A 15,274-nucleotide genomic window follows, 5' to 3' on the forward strand; every position below is an offset into this window, starting at 1 on the left:
TTTTAGTTATGAGAATAGAGAATTGCTCAATAAAAGGGTGACACGGTGACACTGGCCTGTTTTGACACGGGACATTGACAGCAACTGACTAACATGATATGACATATCAATAAAGAGATAAAGAGAGGCTTCTTTCATGCGTTTGTTTTGTTGTGAATAATAAAACTTGTGATAGGCCTTAATTTGTAAAATATAGTATCTTACATCATTAAACATGAAAGAAAAACATAAGAAGAGCAAGCATAATAAATCACATAAATCTAAAAAATCTGACAAGAAAAGTAAACGGAGATCGCCTAGTGTAAGTGTTTATGTTAACTGTTTTCGTGGTTTCTAAAGAATATATTGTTTACTTATCTTTATCTAAATTGATTGATTCAGCCTTTTACAAGATTTATTATACTAGCATAAAATGTTGCAGTTCAATCATAATTAAATACATTCATTTTACAGTCATCAAGTTCAAGTGGTTCAGAATCTGATGAATGGGTAGAACAAGAAACTAGGAGGACCAATGAGGCACAGAGAGAGGATTGGATGTCTATGACTGGCATGCTGAAGACATACACAAAGGAAGATATCAGGCCCAAAAGAGAAGAAAAAGACAAAAAGAATATAGATTCATACAATCCTGGAACTAGCAGCAGAGAGTTGAACCCTTACTGGAAAGATGGAGGCACTGGTGTGCCACAAACACCCGAAAGCTTCAGAAAATCAAGACCATTTGTCAAGCCCACAGATGATGACGATGAAGACTATTATTCAAGGTCTAGAAGTTCAAATCCCTACACTTCTGGGTCACATTCAGGTAGAGGATCAAATGAAAATCATAGAGATTACTATAAAGATAGAAGAGAATCTGAGAGAGATTCATATAGAAAGTCAGGTAACTGGAGGAAACAATCTGACAATAGAGAAAGAAGAAATGATTCACAGAGTTCAGCAAGAAATGAACCTGTTGTGTCTAAACCAAGTGAGTCAAAGCCAAGAGAGCAGCAAATTGAAAAACCACAAGCCACACAAGAAAAGTCAAAAGATAGCAAGTATCTAAGTGATGAGAAAATGAACAAGTTAGCTGCTAAGATTGTGAAGGCTGAAATTCTTGGTGATGAAAAGGTTGTAGCTGAACTAAAAGCAAAGTTAGAAGCTGCAAGAGAATACAGGAAACAGAATCCTAATGTAGGTGAGGAAGAGGATGACAGAGTAATGCTAATAGCCACAAGTGCTTCTGGAAACAGCAGACCGCTCACTAGCAGTGAAGCAAAAGGAGATCCCAGAAGCAAAAGTGGCAAAAGAAAGGCAGAAACATATGTTGGTGGAGAGAGGACTAAATACTTTGGTGATGATGACAAGTATAATTTGGCTCAAATGGTAAGTATCTGAAATTATTATAAAATTAATAATCATCCTCATCTATTGCATAATCAATTCCTTACTTCAGCGGTTCCCGAATTCTTTTGGCTTCGGAACCCTTTTCGTTTCACCATTTTTCGGCGGAACCTTACAGTAAACTAAAGAAGTAAATACACTTAGGTACGGCTCGTAGCGTATGGTAGCGCACCAAATGGTTATATGGTTAGAGGCATATTCAGTATACTCAGGCGTAGCATGGCTATCTGCCACACGGGCCAGAAAACAATTTAGCCGCCCTTGACTTTGTGTATTATGTGAATAGTTTTCAGTTTGAAGACAGACAAAGTAAACGCAAAAAGAAATAGATTGGGTTTGTACAGGTGCGAGGCGAGCGAGCGCGATTTTTTTTTTACTAAAAGAAGAAGTTCCAAGCTCCCGCTAGCATTGAAAGACATTCAGTGGTAGCCGGTACCGCGAGCGAAGCGAGTGCGATTTTTTTTTAGTTTAATTACCTACACAAAATAAACAAAACCACTGTAAATTAATAAGGTCTCAAAAAGTACAATATTCACACAAAAAAGCAAATGCAAATGAGTAAGAAGCAGCTAGCGAAGAAAGCGCCATTGCTTTTTTTGAATCAGAGGGATAAAAAATAAACATCAAAGTAAACCTTGACGGAAGCAAAATTTTATCGGTGTTGGATACCAATTAAACGAACATGAAAGCATCACACGTAACATGCAGTCGCGAGCGAAGCGAGCGCGAAATTTTCGGATTCATGGAGGTGCAAAAATTGGAAATAATGTCGCACTTTGATTCATGGTAAAAATAGACACTGAAAATACTCGTATGCCGTGTCATTTCACGTCCTAACAAATGTATGAAAACGTCTAATCCTGGCGATGAAATAAGCCCAAAAAATGTGGTGATTTTTGACCTACTTTGCCGATTTCCAAAGACCGGGAGGTATTAAGTTAATCTACAATTTGTAAAAAACGGAATTAAATTATCTGCTGCCGTGGCCACCTACATGGTGCCTAAATGGAATTTTGGAATCCAATATTTAAACAATTTAATTGAAAATAAATAATAATTTAATATTGTCAAAAGTGAAACGATTTACCATATGGAAATCTTGAATTTTCCACGGAACCCCTGAGGGCCTGTCACGGAACCTCAGGGTTCCGCGGAACCCCATTTGGGAACCGTTGCTTACTTATGTTTTGTTGAATTTTCAGTTCCAACAAGAAAAATATGGAAACAATTACAATGATGAAGCAGAGCTGGCCAAACTCACAGCTAAACACAAGAATCCTAATGATGATATTGAAGACATCTTCATGGACAATATATCAAAGAACAGAAATGAAGCCAAGGAAAGCGAAAATGAGAAACAGAGGGCAATCAGTCAACATGTTAAAATGGAGAGGACTTTAGAAGGCTGTGAACATTGTCTGGATTCAAAGAACATGATAAAACACCTTATGGTCAGCTGCAGCAACAAAGTGTATATAGCACTGCCATCTAGAAAATCTCTCGTCAAAGATCAATGTTTAATAACTACCATTCAGCATGCTACTTGTGTTACCGCTGTAGATGAAGATGTTTGGGAAGAAATATTGGTAAGTAATAGCATAGTTATGGCAACACTGGCTACAAGTTTCTTCATGTTTATGTATCTAATTTACATAATTATTATTTTCAGAATTATAGAAAAGCTTTGACACAATTCTACAACTCCCAAGGCATGGATGTAGTATTTTTCGAAACTGCAACAAAATTAAACAGATACCCACACATGGTGATAAACTGTGTACCCCTACCAAGAGATGTAGGTGATATGGCGGCAATCTATTTCAAGAAAGCCCTCTTAGAATGTGAAGCAGAGTGGTCTATGAACAAGAAGGTTGTTGACCTAAAAGGTAAAAATATTAGAAAAGGGATTCCAAAAGGATTGCCATACTTTTGGATAGATTTTGGAATGGATCCGGGCTTTGCTCATGTCATTGAGGATCAACAACTGTTTCCTAAAACATTTGCTGAGGTAACTATTTCTATTTGAAAACAGTAAGCATTAGGGGAATCTGTATTAATTATACTTTAAATGGTATCTTTTTCACTTTTCAGGAAATCATTGCAGGCATTTTGGATTTGGATCACAGTTTGTGGAAGAATCCACGAAAGGAGTATGGGGATTTACAACGAAAAAAAGTTTTGGACTTTTTGAAAGAGTGGAAACCTTTTGACCCAGTAAAAAATAAGATTTAAAGATCAATAATCATTATAACAAACATTTGGAAATACAAAATGTTAAAAGCTAAAAGAGTTTTTCTTTTAAAATTTCTATCAATCACTAAGGGTCCGTTCAGACAGACCGGCTCGGAGAGAAGAGCAAATTCTTAACACGTTGAAAATCGAGTATATAGTATTTGTAGTAAGGTTTATTTTTGGACGTGTACTGCTTTTGTCATTAAGAATGCTCGATCGGCTCCGGTCTGTCTGAAAAGAAAAATGCGCGCCGCTGCTCTCCGAGCCGGTCTGTTTGAACGGAACCCTTATGAAATAAAATACATATTCTATTGTTTATCATGATTTATTCTGTTCCTCTTTCAACATTTCTTCTATTAACTTCTGCCTTTCTGCAGCTTGCCTCATTTTTGTTAAAACTAGAGATTCATAGTCTCTGTCAGAAATTACCGATGGCCCGGTAACATCCTTCTTTTTTGTTGTTAATACTGGTCTCTCATTCAACCATTTCAATTCTAATGGGTTATCTGGTAATCCTGAAAATAAACATTATTTTAGTATGTAATCAAATCATGCTAGTGTGAGAAGTGATATGTGGTATTTTTATTTACACAGCATGAACTATTTTTGTTTCATTACTTAAATGCCTACTCAAATGGAGTAAAAATATAAAGCTACTTAAATATTACAAATTACCTTTCTCTAGTTCTAAAGCCATTTCTGATGCATCTTTAGTTGCAAATTCTACTAAGGCACTCCCTTTCTTCTTAGGAGACATAATTAACACTACAATATCACCATACTTCTTCAAAAATCTTCTAAGTGTAGCTTCATCATAGCCACCGTTACTTGGGTCAGTTTTGTCCACTTTCCACTTTATCTTAATTCTATTAAGACTTGAATCCCACACAGGTTCTTTCAAGATGCCCATTGTTTTTTGTATTTCTGCTTTCATCCTTTGCTGTTCTTCTACTAACAGTCTACTACCTTCTCTCTGCAGTCTCTCTATTTCAGCTGCTAGTTTTTGTTCATCTGTGAGGTTACAAGTTCCTTTCCCTGTCTCTGCTTCTTTTTCCCGCCTTTCCAAATCTTCTTTGAGCTTTTGTCTCTTACTGTCTAACTCTTGGTGCCTAAGTTTGGCTGCAGCTTTGGCTCTTAAAACTTTGTCATAGGCAGCACGAGCGGAGACATCCGTCAATATTTCTAAGGCCTGTGATAATGCGTGGAAAGTTTCTGCAGCCTTAGGATCATCAGGGTTTTTGTCAGGATGGCATTGTAGAGCTTTCTTGCGATAAGCTTTTTTAATCTGCAAATATATTCAATATAAATAAACTAATAACAGGATAAAGAAGCATAAAACAAAGAATAGGTATTGACTTTCTTATTAATATACATACCTCTGATTCTGTAGCTGTTATTGGAACATCGAGAACAGCATACAAGTCAACGTCTTCGATATTTTTTGGAGCCATAGTGCACTTTATTTATATAAATTTCAGTTTTTCAATAATTACAAGCAAGCGAGACACAGGGATATCTCAACTTCACAAAACAAATGTCAAAAAAATGACAACAACAACTTTTTTTATTTTTTTTTGGGAAGACAACAACAAAACTTGATAGACCCATAAACAAGCTTTGACCACTGGGCTTTTTATAATTAAATGAAATGAGTAGATGTAAGAAAATAAATATAAAATTTAGTCGATTATTTGCATAGACAATAATGTAATCATTTTACATTGTACGTCTCTAAAATACTATATATAAGTTACTCTATGGTCTATGCATAACCTCTTTTGCAGTGCATTTTAGCTGTCAAATTTGGTTAATATTATAATAATGTTTTTATATCATTAAAGCTTTGAATTAAACGAGAAAACTAATTATAGTTTAACAATTAAACTACAGTGAAACGAACTACAATATGTTCTCCAGCTGCATAAGTATGTCTAAGTCATAAAAACGTTATTGATATAAAAATTGAGTTACATATTATTTTGTTTTACTAAAAAAAATCCTTGTAACTACCTAAGTCAACACCTCGTAAACTTAATTTACAGAACATCGCGCCCTGAGGCGTACCGTGCCACTGTTACGATACAATTCAACTGCCACAGAACCTGTTGCATCTCCTGTCAGTGAAGGTAATTGCCTAGATCTGTAATCTGTAATATAAATAAAATACTAACGAACTACTGTTAAGTATCTATAAGTTCTGTTATTTTATCAATTCAGCTACTGATTATAAAAGCAAGGTATAATTTTTGTCCTGACACATATAAACACTTTCCATTTCAGACCAAACAGCTACGAAACAAATTTTGGACCATCCAGACTATTTCAGCGTTCACAATCTATTCACAGTCAAAGATTTATTTGAAGCAAGAGTGCACTATGGGCATAAGGAAGGTTCACTTAACGATTATATGAGGCCTTATGTCTATGGATCCAGACTTGGCCATTTAATATTTGATTTAGACATAACTGCAGAACATTTAAGAAAAGCTCTCAACTTTACAGCTCATATTGCCTATAGAGGAGGGATTATCTGTTTCTTTAACAGAAATGCCCTCAATGCACACTTGGTTGAGAAAACTGCTCAAGAATGTGGAGAATATGCACACACCAGATTTTGGAGGGGTGGTATATTCACCAATGCTAACCACCAGTTCGGGGCTGTGACAAGGTTGCCCGATTTGTGTATATTTTTGAACACACAGAATAATATTTTGAACCAGCATACAGCTGTTAGAGACAGTGCTAAAATGCTGATACCTACTATTGGTGTTGTTGACACAAACTGTAATCCTAACTTGATCACTTATCCAGTACCTGGTAATGATGATACTCCAGCTGCTATTGAACTGTACTGCAAATTATTCAAAGCTGCCATATTGAGAGGCAAAGAAGAAAGAAGGAAATTTTTACAAGAAAATAATTAAATTATAACATTGTAGGTAAAAGTGTAATTAAAGTTAGTTATTTAAAAATAAACTTTTATTTCAAAATAACTGTTTACTAAAATATATATCACATAATATTGGCACATACAAGTACCTAAGTCTATATGATATGTTAATCATGGTTCCCATATCTTATAACCAGTAAATATATATGTCATTATTGAAAAGAACCGACATTGATGGTTAAAAGCAGTAAACATGAAAAATATAAGTGACAAATATTGTGAGTCTAGAAGACCATTGAGCTTTGGTACTAATTTAAACAATATCAAAAGTTGTTAGCTGAATAGGTTAACGATAACAATTGAATAACAAAAAATATTTTCTAAGGTACAATTTTAGACAGTAATTAATTACAAATATGCAAAATGTTAAAATTAAGATATTTCATCATATTCCTTATCTATGTCTCTCTAGCCATTTTTACACAGCACATAAAAAGTGTAAACAGACTTTGGAATAATACATATTTTTAAGACATATCATGCATTATGCTAATTAAATTTTTATTCATAGTTTTTCTTTTTGAACTTGTTTACGTATGTAAGTGTAGCTTAGGTAAAGGTACTATGAAAATAAGATTACTGTGGGCCAAAGATGAAATAGACCAAAGCTGTTATAGTCAGCCCAGAAGAACTTTCCTCATCATGTGAGGATGAGGATTGCTGTCCACCTCACGACTCTCCCAGCTTCCTGTAATGCACTTTGAGCTGCACAGGTACTGCAGTAGTGGAATGCGGTATTTGCCACAAAAATCGACGAACTTGATATGCTCCACGCGGTTGTCGAAAAAGACGCCTGTAAGTAGCAGTAGTGTGTTATAAAAAATTGTTACCAATCCTTTGGCACACCGCTTTGGACTGACAGTCAATTGGAAAATTGCACCAATAAAATAAATTGCTCATGTGATCACCGGTCGGCAATATACGGTACTGTAACTATTTATAGGTAGCCTGTCTTTGGATGGCCGTCGGGCGTTATACTTTCAATATTGAGTATGAAATACCTACAATTATTTTCTTAGGTACTAATCAATATTAGGAATACAGCAACATTCAATAGAACAGATTATGAAACAAATGATAAAACCTCTTCATTTTCGAGTCTCCTATAGAAGTAATTAGAAGTAAGTTATAACAGCTACCTTTGCACTTAGGATTGACACAACATTGAGCAGCTCCAAGGTATCTCATCAGGGTGAGAGGTACTTCTCCAGGTATTACGGGGATCTCATGAAGCTTGATGGTACGCCCAGCCAGTTCCAACAAAGATGGCGGTTGCAAAGTCATGTCTCTGACGAACCTCACTACTAGGGGGTTGTCGCGGAGACTCAGCTGTAAATTATTAGATACTTTATACTGACTGTGGTACGTAGACCTACTTATTATTTAATGCCTTCTTAGTTTGTATCAGTAAATATCGCTGAATACAGTTATCGCCAAACTTGAAGGTCGTAGGTATGGTTCGCAAAAAAATCTGAGCTCGAGCATCTATCTATGATGTGGTACAAAAATATGGGGCCCATAGGTATTTCCCCGTCTCGCGAAAAGCCGACCCAGATGATAGGTACTTTAGCAATACTTAGAATGCCATCATTACATAGCCGCCTTAAAGTTTGGCGAGAACTATTCCCACCTGTTTCTGAGAAAAAATATCAATCGCATTGTCTATTTCAGCCATCAAGTAACGAAAGCAGCTAGCAAATCAGTAGCTAAGCAACAATACGTTCGTATGTTTAACAACTTAGTTATAAAGTAATACATTGGTATTAAAAACCCACATACAAAGTAGACGCATGCATATTCATTATGCATTAACAGCTTCATTGTGTCGGTATAATTTAAGTAAAATTACTTATGTATTTAGTGAGTCACCTGTTGTTATAGAACACGTTCGATATTAACTTAAACACTCGCAGTGTTTTAATATCAGTTATTTATACAGAATAATTTCCCAGTTATGACCGTAGGTAGTTACTTATGGGAATAGGTAAGCGCATTCCTTACAACAAAAAGCCTACCTACGCCCTATTAAAATAGGTAAAACGTTTTGTCGAACAATAGACATACCTACCTATACAGGTGACTCGTCCCATAGGTATGTACCTATGTACCTAGATACCTAAGTTAACAATAGCATTAGAGGGATCACTGGACTCTAGATTCATTCAAAAAGATGCTTAAGTTCCTATTACAGTTTAAAAATGGCGCGTAGTTCTATACTTACTTCCGCCAAACATTTTAATTTAATTATCTGTGTAGGCAAAGTCTTGAGCCTGTTCTTGTGGATCAACAAAGATCGCAGTTGATTCAATCTAGCTATGCTCGCTGGTAGTTGTTCTATTAGGTTGTCGCTCAAAACTAAAGCTTGAAGCCCCGTCAGGTGCCCAACAGACTCAGGAACTTCGGTAATTTGATTACCTCCTAATGATAAAATCTGTAAACTGTAAGGGAAAACATCCATTAGAAATTATTGGGACTACCCATCCCATACACATATTTTAACCGTCAAATCCGTAGCGGACCCCAATCGGGGTCTGAACATCAATGTCACCGTAAGCTCGGTTTAGACCCCAATTGGGGTCTGCGAATCAGTCATACACTTTCCTAATTATTTACGCTCATATTTATTTTCTTTCCAATCAAACCACATTTGTGAGTACTAAATAAAATAACTAAATAAATTTAAATTATTTTTACGCATTCAAACCTTTCATATTTAGCATCCCGTTAGAAATATACCTTTTTAAAATCCAATCGTAATTACCGGGAATTCTGATCGAACTCGCCATGTTTGTTTACATTAGTTGTTTTTTTAAATTTGAAGACGCATAGACAAGATGGCGACGGTGATAGAAGTTTTGCATCGAATGATCCGAATCGTTAAAATAAAGAATCGATTTAATAATTTTATATTATTTGATATTATAATATTACTAAATTGCACTTTTGTATACTTACCATAATCTGAAAATAAATTAGGAAAAGTAAAATGACTTAATTTATTTTGAAAAAAAATGCTAGAAAATCAGTGGTAGAAAATACGTTGTAGCCGGAATAAAAAAATCTTCGGTTTTTAGGGTTTCTAAAGACGGCAAATGAAGACTTATTTATTTCTTCGGGTGTTTTATGTGCAGGATTCCTGTAGACCTGCCAAACTTAATGGCGATTCGTTACTTCCAACTTTTTAACTGAGCGGCAAAGCTATTTGACGAGAGCCGTAGTTAGGTGTAGTTATAGCAAAATTTTATGACGATTTTATTGTTTGAAAGGGCAAATATTTCGCCGTTCATCGAAAGCTGGTCCAAAGTGGAAAGATGGCCGCCGCCGACTTATTTTTAACCGACTTCCCAAAAAGCGGAGGTTCTCAATTCGATCTTTTTTTTTTGTATGTTTGTTACGCGATTACTCAGCCATTTATTTATCGATTTTGATGATTCTTTTATTGTTTGATAGCGTATACTTCCGAGGTGGTCCCATTATCATCAGGTCAGGATCTGATGATGGAACCTTGAGAAATCGAGGGTGACTTTCGAAAGTTGCAGAAATACATAGGTTGAAATCTTATCACTCAGGTGTTTGCCTGGTAGCACTATTCAACAGTGAAGGCTTTGAGCTGACCTGATGATGGAGACCAGTGAAGGTCGAGGGAACTCGACAACTGAATATTTAAACTTTCTCGTGTTTGTGCTTAGATTATTCGTATTTACGAGGCCTCTGCAACAGTGAAGGAGATGGAGACGAGAGAAGTTCGGATGTCGAGTTCCCTCGACCTTCTCTGGTCTCCATCATCAGGTCAGCTCCAAACCTTTACTGTTTCGTAGTATTATCAGACATACATCTGAGTGTCAAGTTATAACCTTATCTATGCTTACAATTTTCGAGAGTTGCCCTCGATTTCTCAAGATTTCCATCATCAGATCCTGGACCTAATAACAAATATGGGGAATATACCCTTTCGACCAAAAACAAACATCCAAATTGAGAACCACCTCCTTTTTGGGATTCGGTTAAAAATATTTGGTGACTTTAAAATCAATCAATTATTATTATTGTTTCTCATCATCAAATAAGTACATTACTTTGGTAGTTACAAATTGCATTATATTTCAGAACACCAGGCTTACCTTCCGCCGAAACAAAAATCTTAGAATTGTTGAGAAATAATATTATAGGAATAAATTAAAATTCCGTAATAGGTAATAAAAATTCAATTAAAGGTAAAAATTATTACGAATGACGCAACACCAAAATAAATAATACATATAAAAATTTAATGCTAAAAACTTTCATAAAACTTAAATATCTTTTTTCTTAACAACAAAAACAAATTGAACCTATAATTTAAAATTAATAAATAAAATTGAAATAAGTTGCTATTAAAAAATAGGTATATATAAAATTGGTATTCGATTATTTATAATAAATATCCGATTTAGGTATCGAATGCACACCGCTGATTGAAAAAAAAAATACTCTATTCCAAAATCTACTTCGTCTGTGACTTTGATCTTGTAAATTGTTCATTTTTATTGTGTATTTTATGTGCTGATTTTTTAGTTATTGAACATAAATAAGTGCACGAAATGTATTGCAACGGATTGAAAATGTTATAAATATGACGTTTGTGTTGTGTTTGAGAAAGTGATGCGATTATTTATTGGTAAGTTTTCACCAAATTTGAAATGCCTAACTTTTCGAGAGACTTAAAAACACCGTAATTATTATCTTTTTCTGAATTAACTGACCCCATTTGACCTTTGCACGTTGTTGTCAAATAAGTGAGCTCTAAAGTTATAGTTAAAATACTTCTGATCAGGCATTACGGACTTAGAATTCATGTGTTGAAAGTTAGTACAAATTTTTGACTTCCATGTCGCAATTCAAAATATCCCGCCGAATCAACGGTAAAGTCATATGTCAAAATCTTGTCGAGCAGAGGGGTTAACCAAGATAACAATAGGAAGTATTGGTAGGGGCCATATGGCCCTTATTTGGCCAACCCAACTATACGTTACTCCCGTTGGCGGGTCTTTTACTTAGAAATAGTATCATTACCACTTAGGCATACCTACTTAAATCTACGCAGTAAGTGGCCATATAAAGCTTCTATGTATTTTTGAGGCTCCTACAACCGAGGACACGGTGGACCACACAGTCCAGGTGTGCCCCGCATGGGAGGGGTACCGCCGGGTCCTCGTCGAGGCTTTGGGCGGCGGCGACCTCTCGCGTCCGGCCCTGGTTCAGGCCATGGTCCGGGGCGAGAGGGAATGGGATGCCGTCGCCTCCTTCTGCGAAGCGGTCATGCTCGAGAAGGAGGAGGCGGAACGCCAGAGAGTTCGCACCTCTCATCCCGGCCGCCGCGCTGGACCAGGTAGACACCATGGGCGCCGGGTGTCGCGAGATGACTCCCGGCCACCGTAGGCGTGGGTCTGTGGGCGGTGAGTTCGGGTGGCTCATCGTCCCTCTGTCTTTCTAGACGACAGACCCGTGTCGACGGCGCGCGTTGTTCCACGCGCTCCTCAAAGAGATGTCAGCAACTCCAGCGGGGCCCAGCAGGGCCAAGGCCTGCCGGGGCTGCGGGTTGTTCGAAAGAGATACCGCGGCCCTGGTACATAAAAGGCCTATGACGGAACACGACGATTTTAGTCAGTAAAAGTCTGACACTCCCTCACCGCTGCTAACCCACAGCGGGAGGGGTCATTTGATGATTTTACGTCGCTAAAAAAAAAAAAAAAAAAAAAAAAAAAAAAAAAAAAAAAAAAAAAAAAAAAAAAAAAAAAAAAAAAAAAAGGCTCCTACAACCAAAGCAAGGCTTGCAAACCTGACTAACCCAGTCTCCCGTTGGGTCTTTTAGGTCTGCAAGTAAAGCAAGGCACACAAACCTTTAAGTGCGAGTCCAACTCGCACATGACCAGGGGCCCCGATTCTCCTAAGTTAATAATGTCAAAATTGAATAGAAATCGAATCGCAATATGATCGCAATAGCAGTCTTAACCTTATCGGGCATTCTGCTATTAATATAAGACCAATCGCATTCCAATGACATTCGATTAGTTTGCGATTGGTCTGCTATTTTGGTAATTTTGGTCTATGCGGTAGTTTGCTGTACAATCATTTTGCAATCGTAAATCACTTGCAGACAAAATGATTCATTATTGAATGACAGAAAAGGATAAATACGTTTATTTCAAAGAAAAAATAGCGTAATGCCACATACGCTTCAATCGTAATCGAGTCGGGATTGGATCTCAGTCGAACCGAGTCGAACGTGAATCGTATGTCGCTTGAGTAAAATTAGGAGAATCGGGCCCCTGTTTTGGTGATATTGTTTCACACACTGTTGTTGCATGTTGCATCAAGCAACCTTGAAATTCTCTTAGTTACGTATGTATGTACGTCAAATTCTTACAAAATTGACTTCAATAATGAGTGTCGATACTTTTAAATAATTATGACAGATGATGCAATTAAATGCCCTTTCAATTAATAACCACGGGGTGGGTAAAGTAAGTCCATGTTGAAATCTACGAAAATTTACGGCTTTTCCTTTCTTAGTCCTTAATTTTACCTAAACTATGATTATTAATAAGACCGAGTAGGATAAGTATTGTGCCGTTTATTGATAGAAATGTATCCAAGCTGTGTCCAAGCATTCTCTGACGAGAAACTACGAACAAAGCTGGGTATCTATACAGATACCAACTGATGCGAGAAAAAATACGGCGCAATAAAGCTAATCTTCTGCAGTGCATTGAATTGCAGTAGGTACCTATACCTACCTAACACATATTACAAAATAGTCTGTGGTACCTACCTAGTAACAACTTGTACCGATTACCTATGATAGCAATATCTAGTTGACACGGATAAGTATTTACCTGTGTACATACTCTACAACATGTAGCACCTACCTACGCATTAGCTTAAAAATATCTTCACTTCCAATATTTTTGTACCGTCTAGCCAGAGCCACTAAATAAATGATAACAACTCAATACCTACCCATTTTATCTACGTCGTCAGTTGGCAGAGATGTAGCGCTATCATTTAGCACATAATGGCATGATACAGCATTTTGATACCCAGAGAAACTGTAGTGTTTGTCTGTTTGAACCGACTGATAACGAAAATTATATTATCAGGTCTGACATGATATGCGAAATTGCTGTCGACGACGCAGAGCCAGAGATAATAGGGAATTATTTATAAATATATCATGATTATAGTGAATGTTTTTTAAAATAAAATTAGGGTGCGTGTAGACACAAAACTTGACAACATAAAAAAGTACCTAATTGTAACGTATAAAGCTACAACGTCTAGGATAGGTAGATGATTCCGAAGCAGGTACTATTCCTAGGATTTATACAACATAGATATAATTATATTAATTCGTTAGACCGTCGTTAAACCGAATTTAATAACGACCGTAGCAGGTCGCAGACCTAAGTTACCTACGCAGTCTCTAACTCACAGAGCTCGAGTGCAAGGTATCATCCAAAACAGGATGTTATCTACATATACAGAGAAGTAAGAAGGCAGTTAGTTCGCAACGGGCAATAGCCATTTAAAATTGCGATTAAAACCGTAATTTGGAGCATTAATTAAGTGCTTAACTAACGAGTTGACCGGTATTTTGTTTAAACGAATGTCGTCACTGTTAAATATACACCTATCCACAATGACCCGTACGTAGGTGATTGATTAGACAAAGAAGTTCAATGTATAATGTTTATAAATTCACGAATGTTATTATTAAGCGTAGTGTGCGCTGTAGATGATAAATCGATTATCGCACCTGTACAACTATGTGACAAAATGTTACGGTTAGCGCGTAACTATAACGGAAACATCTTTAAACAAAATAAACATTAATAAAATGAGAATGTAGGCATAATATTCACCTGTTCAGTTTCCATATGTCCTTTGGTATGTTGACTATATTGTTGCCACCTAAGTAAAGGTATCTAAGAGATATTATATCTAAAACTTGCTCTGGGAAGAAATTCAGCTGGTTTCCACTCAAGTTGAGCTCTCGTAGCGAATTCTTATTGCTAAAAAACGATTTGGGAAGTGATTCATTGGTGAGTTGATTGTGTTTTGCTATCAGCGAAGTTAGCTGACAATGTTTGAAGATATCGGGTAGTGTCGTCAGCCTGTTGTTGCTCACATCCAATATCTTCAAGTTGCTAAACCTGTTTATCGTCTCAGGCAGAGCCTTTATCCTATTGTTGTAGAGGAGTATAATCTCATAATTTTCTGCGCAATCCTTCTCGTCAACAATGCTTTTTAGTTCCGATGATAGACTGAGCGTTTCCAATAGTTGATTCGACAAATCAAGGGTTTTCTGCTCCCTGGTGTCACTGTCACAGCTATCCGATGTGTAACATTCCATGTTTGCTAACTGCGTCGCGATACGGTGGTCTTAGTATCATTTGATGTGGTACAGTAAATTAAATCACATCGTATCCAAGGTGTATGCCAGCCGCTTGCGGACCGCTCGCCTCCTACGCGGCGCACGCGCAACTACGCTTGTCTACTCTTGAGAGCGATATCGTCCGCTTACTCTGGTATTCTACATGATTAAAATTCTCACGAACGCAAGCATCGTGTACACGTTAACGATTTACATAGAAGGCCTTACAAGTTATATTTTCGACAGAGTAATGTAAAACCAGCAATGTATGCGTGTATAATAATTAGAAT

At 36.7% G+C, this 15,274-nt stretch overlaps 4 protein-coding genes across 4 annotated transcripts; 2 read left to right on the forward strand and 2 right to left on the reverse strand.

Annotated features, from left to right (window-relative positions):
* The first annotated feature begins 98 nt into the window (after positions 1-98).
* Positions 99-3,676, forward strand: LOC124636159 (CWF19-like protein 2 homolog). The gene is made up of 5 exons (XM_047172095.1): positions 99-301; positions 454-1,371; positions 2,592-2,975; positions 3,059-3,397; positions 3,481-3,676. The coding sequence occupies exons 1-5, from the start codon at positions 215-217 to the stop codon at positions 3,619-3,621; spliced, it is 1,869 nt and encodes a 622-aa protein (XP_047028051.1). The 5' UTR covers positions 99-214; the 3' UTR covers positions 3,622-3,676.
* A 254-nt stretch (positions 3,677-3,930) lies between these two features.
* LOC124636253 (dnaJ homolog subfamily C member 17) lies at positions 3,931-5,169 on the reverse strand. Its single transcript, XM_047172247.1, has 3 exons — positions 4,998-5,169; positions 4,297-4,906; positions 3,931-4,136 (listed from the first exon to the last, which is right to left on the reverse strand). The coding sequence occupies exons 1-3, from the start codon at positions 5,070-5,072 to the stop codon at positions 3,940-3,942; spliced, it is 882 nt and encodes a 293-aa protein (XP_047028203.1). The 5' UTR covers positions 5,073-5,169; the 3' UTR covers positions 3,931-3,939.
* Positions 5,170-5,358: 189 nt separating this feature from the next.
* LOC124636254 (28S ribosomal protein S2, mitochondrial) lies at positions 5,359-6,593 on the forward strand. The gene is made up of 3 exons (XM_047172248.1): positions 5,359-5,546; positions 5,664-5,747; positions 5,902-6,593. The coding sequence occupies exons 1-3, from the start codon at positions 5,528-5,530 to the stop codon at positions 6,543-6,545; spliced, it is 747 nt and encodes a 248-aa protein (XP_047028204.1). The 5' UTR covers positions 5,359-5,527; the 3' UTR covers positions 6,546-6,593.
* LOC124636252 (leucine-rich repeat-containing protein 58) lies at positions 6,586-15,103 on the reverse strand. Its single transcript, XM_047172246.1, has 4 exons — positions 14,473-15,103; positions 8,793-9,009; positions 7,711-7,900; positions 6,586-7,364 (listed from the first exon to the last, which is right to left on the reverse strand). The coding sequence occupies exons 1-4, from the start codon at positions 14,961-14,963 to the stop codon at positions 7,189-7,191; spliced, it is 1,074 nt and encodes a 357-aa protein (XP_047028202.1). The 5' UTR covers positions 14,964-15,103; the 3' UTR covers positions 6,586-7,188.
* Between the last annotated feature and the right edge of the window lie 171 nt (positions 15,104-15,274).

Source organism: Helicoverpa zea, chromosome 14 (genome assembly GCF_022581195.2).
Source record: "Helicoverpa zea isolate HzStark_Cry1AcR chromosome 14, ilHelZeax1.1, whole genome shotgun sequence".
In the NCBI taxonomy this organism is placed as follows: domain Eukaryota; kingdom Metazoa; phylum Arthropoda; class Insecta; order Lepidoptera; family Noctuidae; genus Helicoverpa; species Helicoverpa zea.